Source organism: Gopherus flavomarginatus, chromosome 23 (assembly GCF_025201925.1).
Source record: "Gopherus flavomarginatus isolate rGopFla2 chromosome 23, rGopFla2.mat.asm, whole genome shotgun sequence".
In the NCBI taxonomy this organism is placed as follows: domain Eukaryota; kingdom Metazoa; phylum Chordata; order Testudines; family Testudinidae; genus Gopherus; species Gopherus flavomarginatus.
Window position 1 is genome coordinate 17,739,524 of NC_066639.1, and position 8,493 is coordinate 17,748,016.

Genomic DNA, 8,493 nt, shown 5'->3' on the forward strand with positions numbered 1-8,493 from the left:
GCGGATGACGTGGGAGTCGCTGTGTGACACGTAGCGCACCCAGCGGTGGGGCCGGGCTGGGCTCAGAGGCGGATGACGTAGGAGTCGCTGTGTGACTCGTAGCGCACCCAGCAGTGGGGCCGGGCCGGGCTCAGAGGCGGATGACGTAGGAGTCGCTGTGTGACACGTAGCGCACCCAGCTGTGGGGCCGGGCTGGGCTCAGGGGGATGACGTAGGAGTCGCTGTGTGACACGTAGCGCACTCAGCGGTGGGGCAGGGCTCAGAGGCGGATGACGTAGGAGTCGCTGTGTGATACGTAGCGCACCCAGCAGTGGGGCAGCCCAGGCTGCGGGGCCGTGAAGCGCAGGAAGCGGATCTGCAGGCCGGAGCAGGTGTGCATGGGCAGCTCGAAGGACATGTTCACAGGCCCCACTTCCAGCAGCGAGGAGCTGCTCAGCCCTGGGATCTCCAGCTGCAGGGAGAGAGTCGGGGGGTTATAGTCTGGGGTACAGCATGGCACAGCGCTCCCCCCTTCTGAGGGGTGGAGTTGTCACCCCTCATACCCCAGCATAGATGGGAGAGCCTCAGCCTGCTCCTTTGCACCCCTGCCCCTACAGCCCGTGCTTCTTCCAAAGGGCAGGGGCCCCCTCCCCTCCTGAACACAGGGGTGTGCCCCCTTGCCCCACCCCTCCCCAGCACACATGTGTCCCTCTGCCCATTGTCTGCCCTCCCGAGTACCGGGGTGTGCCCGCCTTCCCCACCCCTCCCCTCCCCAGCACACGTGTGTCCCCCTGCCCCTCGTCTGCCCTCCCGAGTACCGGGGTGTGCCCGCCTTCCCCACCCCTCTCCTCCCCAGCACACGTATGTGCCCCCTTACCCCTTGTCTTCCCTCCTGAGTACAGGGATGTGCCTCTCTTCCCCACTCCTACCCTCTCCAGCACACGTGTGTGCCCCCCTGCCCCTCATCTGCCCTCCCGAGTACAGCGGTGTGCCCCCCTTCCCCACCCCTCTCCTCCCCAGCACAGGGGTGCACCCCCTTCCCCAGCACAGGGATATGTCCCCCCACCTGCAGCAGGGGCTCTCCTTCCTCTCCCCAGCACAGGGCTGTGGCCCCCTGCCCCAGCACAGCGGTGTGGCCCCCTGCCCCACCCCTCCCCAGCACAGGGGTGTGGCCCCCCACCCGCAGCAGGGGCTGCCCCACCCCTCCATGCCCCAGGTCAGCTTTACCTTGAAGAGGGCGGAGAGCTGGGAGCCCCCCTGGACGCGCGGGATCACCCAGCGAATGGCCTTGAGGCTGGGCTGCAGCTCGGCCGTCTGCTCGGGGCTGCTCAGCTCCTGGGAGAGGCTGGGGGAGAGGAGAGAGTCAGGGGTGGGAGTCGCGGCACCAGATCCAGCCCCTGGTACTCGAGGGGAGACCCACCTGACGACCCCCTTCGGCACCGGCAGCTGGACTTGCACGTTCAGGGCCTGGCTGGAGGGAAGAGAAAGTGGTGAACTGGGGCTGGGGTTGCAGTGTCTCCCCACAACCTAGGAGCCTGCTGGGTGGGGAGGGGCCGTCCCACCCCAAGGAGCCTCCCAGCTCCCTGGGCTCTTACCTTTTGGGAGCCAGATCACAGCGGAGCTTGAGGTAAATGCGGAGCCTGTGGGGAGATGGGAAGGGTGAGGGCTGAGGGGCTGGGCCGAGGGGCGTTGTGCTCCCCGCTGCCCCCCTCACTCACCGGCCCGTGGGATCCCGCTCCAGTGTGGGGAAGAGGTGGAAGGGCAGGGCCAAGGGGATGTCGTCTGACAGCTGGTACTGCATCACCAGGAGCTGGGGAGAGCAGAGCGGGGTCAGGCCCTGGGCTTGCCCCCTCGTCCCTACCCCAGGCGCCCGGCCACAGGCTGGGGGGTTTGCTGCCCCGGGTGCCCAGCTGCAGGCTGTGGGGTTCACCCCCCCGGTCCCTGCCCCGGGTGCAGGCTGTGGGGTTTGCCTCCCCCGGTCCCTGCCCCTGGCGCCCGGCCGCACGCTGTGGGGTTTGCCTCCCCCGGTCCCTGCCCCCATGCTGTAAGGGTTAACCTGCCTTTGAGGAGGTCAATAAGCATGTAGACAAGGGGGACCCAGTGTATAGAGGGTATTTCGATTTCCAGAAAGCCTTTGCCCAGCCCCCTCCCCTAAGGCTCTTAGGCAAAGTCAGCTGTGATGGGACAGGAGGGGAGGTCCCCTCCTGGATCAGTAACTGGGTAACAGACAGGAAACAAAGGGTAGGAACAAATGGGCAGTTTTCAGCGTGGAGAGAGGGAAATTGTGGTGCCCCCAGGGGTCTGTGCCGGGCCCCGTCCTATTCAACTGAGTCATAAACCATCTGGAGAAAGGGTGAAGAGTGAGGTGGCAACATCTGCAGATGATACAAAACTGCTCAGGATAGTTCAGTCCCAGGCAGGCTGGGGAGAGCTACAAAGGGATCTCCCAGAACTGGGTGACGGGGCAACAACGGGTGCAGGCTGTGGGGTTTGCCTCCCCCGGTCCCTGCCCCGGCCGCACGCTGTGGGGTTTGCCTCCCCCGGTCCCTGCCCCGGGCGCAGGCTGTGGGGTTCGCCTCCCCCGGTCCCTGCCCTTGGCGCCCGGCTGCAGTGGGAGTCAGGGCAGGCCCCAGGGCTCACCTCCCCCGGGCTGGGGGTGACCTTGAGGATGCGGCTGCTCTCGAACTCGTCCAGCTTGACGGAGCTGTGGAAGGCGCACTGGTCGGCGCGGACGGCGGTGCCGTAGCCTGCCGAGAGAGGGGGGGTCAGAGCCAGGGCACCCCGCTAGGCGGAGCGGAGACCAGCGCCCGCCCGCCCACTCACCTCGCAGCTCCGACTTCCCCACGCAGAACTCCTCCGTCAGCCCGATGCGCAGCTCTGCAGGGAGAGGGGAGAGTGTCACGGGCGAGCTGCCCCACAGCCCCGTGGGGCGGGCCCACGTCAGGGCTGGGGCTGCAGAGGTTACGCACCGGAGCAGCTGGGCAGGTAGCTCTTCAGGCGGATTTCTCCCTGGATGTCGGCCTTCATGGGGGTGCCCTGGGCGGGAAGGAGGGGATGGGGGTGAGTCCCCGATACTGAACCAGCCTGTAGCAGCTTTTCCCGGGGGGCTGGGGCCCTGCTAAGAGCCTGTGGGTCTGTCACGGGCAGGGGATTGCGTGCTGGGGCCCAGGACTCTGGCGCCGGACCCCTCCCCATCCCGCCCCTGACTCACGTTGGCCGTGATGACGACCGTCAGCCTCTCCACCACGTCCAGAAACACCTCATTCCGGGCGCCCTGCAGGGAGAGATGGTTGGGCAGCGGGTGAGGGCTGCGGGCAGGGCGGGGACGGTGGATCCATGTGCCCCTGTGCCCCACGGAGGGACTGGTGTGACGTAGTGGGGATTTTCCCTTGTTGTGTTGTATGTGAGCCTGTGTGAATCTTACTGTTTCACATGAATGCTGTGTGCCTCAGTTTCCCTCGTATTGCACCAGTGTCTAAGGGGTGTGACTTGTCGGGGGCTGCTCCAGCTGCCCCCCCTTTGTAAGCTGAGACCCTGGAGGGGGATGCCACCAGGTGACGCTGGGCCCAGGACGGAAGAGGAGTAACGGGCCGGGCAGGGACCTGGCAGCTGGAAGCGAGTCGGTCTCGGCCGGCTGGGGGCCCGGGAGGGGACCAGCCCTGGCTCTGGGCTCCCCTCCCCACAAGGGGGATTTGGCTGAAAGTCACTGATTGCTGCGCTAACGAGCTCTGCCCTACGCCGTGATACTAACAAACCTGCTGTGTTACTGGCTGGCTGAGAGTCACGTCTGACTGCGCAGTGGGGGGGCCGGACCCTGTGGCCCCCCCAGGACCCCGCTGGGGTGGGCTCGCTGTGGGAAGCGCACGGAGGGGCAGAGGATGCTGAATGCTCCAAGGAGAGACCCAGGAGGTGAAGCCGTGGGAGCTTCCTGCCCTGCAGACAGTCGGCCCCAAGGGAGAGGGGGCTCCCCAGAGTCCTGCCTGGCTTGGTGGGGAGCAGTTTGAGGCCTGGGGACCCTTTGACACCGGGAGGCAGGGGCAGAGCTCTCTGCTGGGGGGCTCGGGGGGTGTCTCACCTGGTCCCCACAAGGGGGTAGCACAGGGCGGCTGGCGGCCGAGCTCGGAGCCACTTTGCTTTGCTGCGTCTCTGCTCCAAACTGAAACCGAAGGGGGCAGGGTCAGAGCAGGGCCCCAGCAGGGAGCCCTGGGGCAGGAGAGGCCCTGGGGGTGTCAGGGGCACCAGGTGCCCCATGGCCTGACCCCTCAGGGTAACACCGTCCCTAGCAGGGAGACCTTCAGTCGGCGGGGGGGATTTGGGGGCCATGCTCACCAAACCTGGGGGGTACTGGGGGTGGGCGGGGACATGGGGGGCAGGGATTCGGGGACTGGTCTCACCAGGCTGCTACTGCCCAGGCCCACGGGGGCACTGGGGGGGAAGGGACACGGGGATTCAGGGACTGTTCTCACCAGGCCGACGCTGCCCAGTCCTGGGGGGCAGTGGGAAGGCAGGGGAGCCGGGGGGTGTGTGATGCGAGGCTGGGCTCACCAGGCCGACGCCGCCCAGTCCTGGGGGACAGTGGGGGGGCAGGGGATGTTGGGGGGTGTGTGATGCGAGGCTGGGCTCACCAGGCCGATGCCACCCACACCAGGGCGTCACTGGGGGGGGAAAGGGGACCTGAAGGGGGGGATTCGGGGCTGGGCTCACCAGGCCAACGCTGCCCAGTCCTGGGGGGCCCCGGGGTGGGGCAGGGGACCCGGAGGGGGGAAGCTTACCAGGCCGACGCTGCCCAGGTCCAGCAGGCTGAAGGCTTTGCTGAGCACGGGCTCCATCTGGATGAAGTTGCGCAGCACATCCGGCGCCGTGGTCTGCACGTAGCCGTAGTCCTGGGGGGGGCACAGAGTGAGGGGGAGGGCCCGGCTCCACCCCCACGAGCAGCAAGGGGGGGAGTGCTGCGAGCTTCCCCCCAGTGGTGCCCCAGCTGGGGTGTCTGACCGAGGGAAGTCCCCCCACCCCCCACACACACACCAGCATCTCGTCCAGCAGCTCGTAGATGAGGGCGAAGTTGAGGCTGACGGTTTTCTCGCTGAGGGAGCCGCAGTAATCGCAGATCAGCGTCACCAGCCTGCGGGAAGGGAGGGAGACGGGGGGGGTGAGGGCGTGGCTGGCTGCTGCCCCCCAGGCCCTGCACCAGGTCCCCCCCCCGGGGGCTGCGGCTTATCCCTTCCCCCACTCCCCCGCCTCACCGGTTGAGGAACTCGATGATGGTGAAAGGGGAGACATCGTGCCCCGTCGTGGCCACGAAGTAGAGGCCAGCGTGTCGCACGTGGACGAAGTGCAGCCCCTCGTGCGCCTGCATCGCGAGGAGGGGGAACACAAGCAGAGTTAGACCCCCCCTTCTCCACCAGGGACATGCCCCCACTTCCCCAAAGACCCTTCACCTGTTCCCATAGCGATCTGTGAGATGCTCCCCGCTGCTGTTACCATAGAGAAATCCCCCTAGCAACACCCCCTCCCCTGTTACCAGAGAGACCCTCAACCCCCCCCCCCCCGTGGTGCCGTTCCAGCTCCTCTCCCCCTGGTACCATGAACACGGGCGCCTGGTCCCTGGGCAGGGCCGTGATCTTCCTATAGAAAGTGTCCACCAGATCGGTGCTGCCCCCGCCGGCCTCGCTGCGGACTGGGGGTGGGTTAAGGAGAAATGACCCCCCCGGCAGTGACACTACCGGGGCAGGGTGCTCGGCGGGACGTCTCTGGGGGAGGAGGCTCCCAGAGGGTGGGGGGGGCAGTGTCCCCTGAGGAGAGGGGGGGTATGACCCCTGGCCTGGGGGGATGGTTTAGTGGAACTTGGAGGGGGTCAGGATACAGCCCTTGGGGAGAAGTTGGTGGGGGCGGCACGGGGGGGCTGAGGGGGTATGTCAGGAGCCACGTGGGGGGCTGCAGGGGTGGCACACGGAGAAGCCCGGGGGGGTGGAGGGGGACACGGGGGGCTCCGGAGGGGCAGGATACAGTCCTTGTGGACGAGTCTGTCTCCCTTGGAGGAGAGAATGAAAATCTGCGACAGCATCACTGGGCCTGCAGGGGAAGGGGAGGAGAGTGAGCAGGACACTGCCCCCGAACTGGGGCCAGGCCCCGCCCCTGAACCTGTAGCCCCGCCCCTGCCCCTGGGGCCCCGCCCCTGAGACCTCACTCCCTTCAGCAGCACCCCATCCCATAGCCCTGCCTTTTCCCTGACACCCTGCCCCATCTCATAGCCCTGCCTCTGCCCCACGACCCCGCCCCCAACCTATAACCCCGCCCCTGATCCAAGACCCTGCCCCCATTCCATGGTCCCGCCCCTGTACTCAAGACCCCGCCCCCATTCCATAGCCCCGCCCCCACCCCGATACCCCACCCCCAACCTATAGCCCTGCCCCTGCCCCGAGACCCCGCCTCCATCCCGTAGCCCCGCCCCTGACCCAAGACTCCGCCCCAACCTATAGCCCCGCCCCTGTACCCGAGACCCTGCCCCATTCCATAGCCCCGCCCCTGCCCCCGATACCCCACCCCCAACCTATAGCCCTGCCCCTGCCCCGAGACTCCGCCTCAACCTATAGCCCCGCCCCTGACCCAAGACCCCGCCTCCATTCCATAGCCCCGCCCCTGTACCCGAGACCCTGCCCCATTCCATAGCCTTGCCCCTGACCCAAGACCCCCCCATTCCATAGCCCCGCCCCTGCCCCGATACCCCACCCCTGCCCCCGATACCCCACCCCAACCTATAGCCCTGCCCCTGCCCCGAGACCCTGCCCCCATTCCATAGCCCTGCCTCTGCCCCAAGACCCCGCCCCCAACCTATAGCCCTGCCCCTGCCCTGAGACCCCGCCTCCATCCGGTAGCCCCGCCCCTGACCCAAGACCCCGCCCCCATTTCATAGTCTGGCCCCTGTACCCGAGAACCTGTCCCATTCCATAGCCCCGCCCCTGACCCAAGACCCCCCCCATTCCATAGTCCCGCCCCTGCCCCAAGACCCTGCCCCATTCCATAGCCCTGCCCCTGCCCCGAGACCCCGCCTCCATCCGGTAGCCTCGCCCCTGACCCAAGACCCCGCCCCCATTCCATAGTTTGGCCCCTGTACCCGAGACCCTGCCTCATTCCATAGCCCCACCTCTGACCCAAGACCCCCCCATTCCATAGTCCCGCCCCTGCCCCAAGACCCTGCCCCATTCCATAGCCCTGCCCCTGCCCCGAGACCCCGCCTCCATCCGGTAGCCTCGCCCCTGACCCAAGACCCCGCCCCCATTCCATAGTTTGGCCCCTGTACCCGAGACCCTGTCCCATTCCATAGCCCCGCCCCTGACCCAAGACCCCCCCATTCCATAGCCCTGCCTCTGCCCCAAGACCCCGCCCCCAACCTATAGCCCTGCCCCTGCCCTGAGACCCCGCCTCCATCCGGTAGCCCCGCCCCTGACCCAAGACCCCGCCCCATTTCATAGTCTGGCCCCTGTACCCGAGAACCTGTCCCATTCCATAGCCCCGCCCCTGACCCAAGACCCCCCCATTCCATAGCCCTGCCCCTGCCCCGAGACCCCGCCTCCATCCGGTAGCCTCGCCCCTGACCCAAGACCCCGCCCCCATTCCATAGTTTGGCCCCTGTACCCGAGACCCTGCCCCATTCCATAGCCCCGCCCCCGACCCAAGACCCCCCCCATTCCATAGTCCTGCCCCTGTACCCGAGACCCTGCCCCATTCCATAGCCCTGCCCCTGCCCCGAGACCCCGCCTCCATCCGGTAGCCCCGCCCCAGACCCAAGACCCCCCCATTCCATAGCCCCGCCCCTGCCCCGATGACCCGCCCCTGCCCCCGATACCCCACCCCCAACCTATAGCCCTGCCCCTGCCCCGAGACCCCGCCTCCATCCCGTAGCCCCGCCCCGACCCAAAACCCCGCCCCCAACATACAGCCCTGCCCCTGCCCCCGACACTGCGCCCCATCACATAGCCCCGCCCCTTCCCCCGATACCCCGCCCCCAAACTTGTGCCCCGCCCCTTCCCCCTGGGTGACCCCGCCCCCTGCCCCCACTCTCAGACCCCGCCCCGGGGCCCCGCCCCTGCCCAACCTACCCCGGCTCCCCCCCACCGGGCCCCGCCCCCGGTACAGGACCCCCCCAGGGGTCGCGGCCCCTTTAAGAGGGGGCGGGGCTGGGGGGCTCCCGCCGTTTCCGCACGAACCTGGGTCCGGCGCGGGCCGCTGCTCTGTCACGTGACGGGGACGCGTGGGCGGGGCCTCCGTCCGAGGCTCTGTCCGAGCTGCGATTGGCGGCCCGGGAGGGGGGGGGGTCACGTGCCGGGCACTGATTGGCCCGGAGCGGGCACGTGGTAGGCGGGAGTCTCTAGTTTCGCGCCACATTTGGTTGCGGCGGCCGCGGCAGCAGCGAGAGTCGGGAGCGGTGTTGGGTGGCAGCGGCTGGGACGGATCCTAGCGGGGACCCGTAGCCAACGGGCCGCGAACGGCCGGGACGGACCCTAGCGGGGACTC

General features: G+C 68.0%; 1 protein-coding gene across 4 annotated transcripts; it reads right to left on the minus strand.

The window, feature by feature from the left end:
• Nucleotides 1–256: 256 nt before the first annotated feature.
• AP4M1 (adaptor related protein complex 4 subunit mu 1) lies at nt 257–8,483 on the minus strand. 4 transcript variants are annotated; one of them, XM_050933396.1, is made up of 16 exons: nt 8,187–8,483; nt 5,986–6,051; nt 5,562–5,656; nt 5,223–5,329; nt 5,005–5,101; nt 4,752–4,862; nt 4,055–4,135; nt 3,191–3,253; nt 2,949–3,015; nt 2,803–2,856; nt 2,620–2,726; nt 1,698–1,789; nt 1,575–1,619; nt 1,400–1,450; nt 1,207–1,324; nt 257–451 (listed from the first exon to the last, which is right to left on the minus strand). In XM_050933396.1, the coding sequence occupies exons 1-16, from the start codon at nt 8,362–8,364 to the stop codon at nt 260–262; spliced, it is 1,524 nt and encodes a 507-aa protein (XP_050789353.1). In that variant the 5' UTR covers nt 8,365–8,483; the 3' UTR covers nt 257–259. The 4 variants fall into 4 exon arrangements, with proteins under 4 accessions (XP_050789353.1, XP_050789355.1, XP_050789354.1 ...); XM_050933398.1 differs by lacking the exon at nt 8,187–8,483 and adding an exon at nt 8,079–8,099; XM_050933397.1 differs by lacking the exon at nt 1,400–1,450.
• Nucleotides 8,484–8,493: the final 10 nt, after the last annotated feature.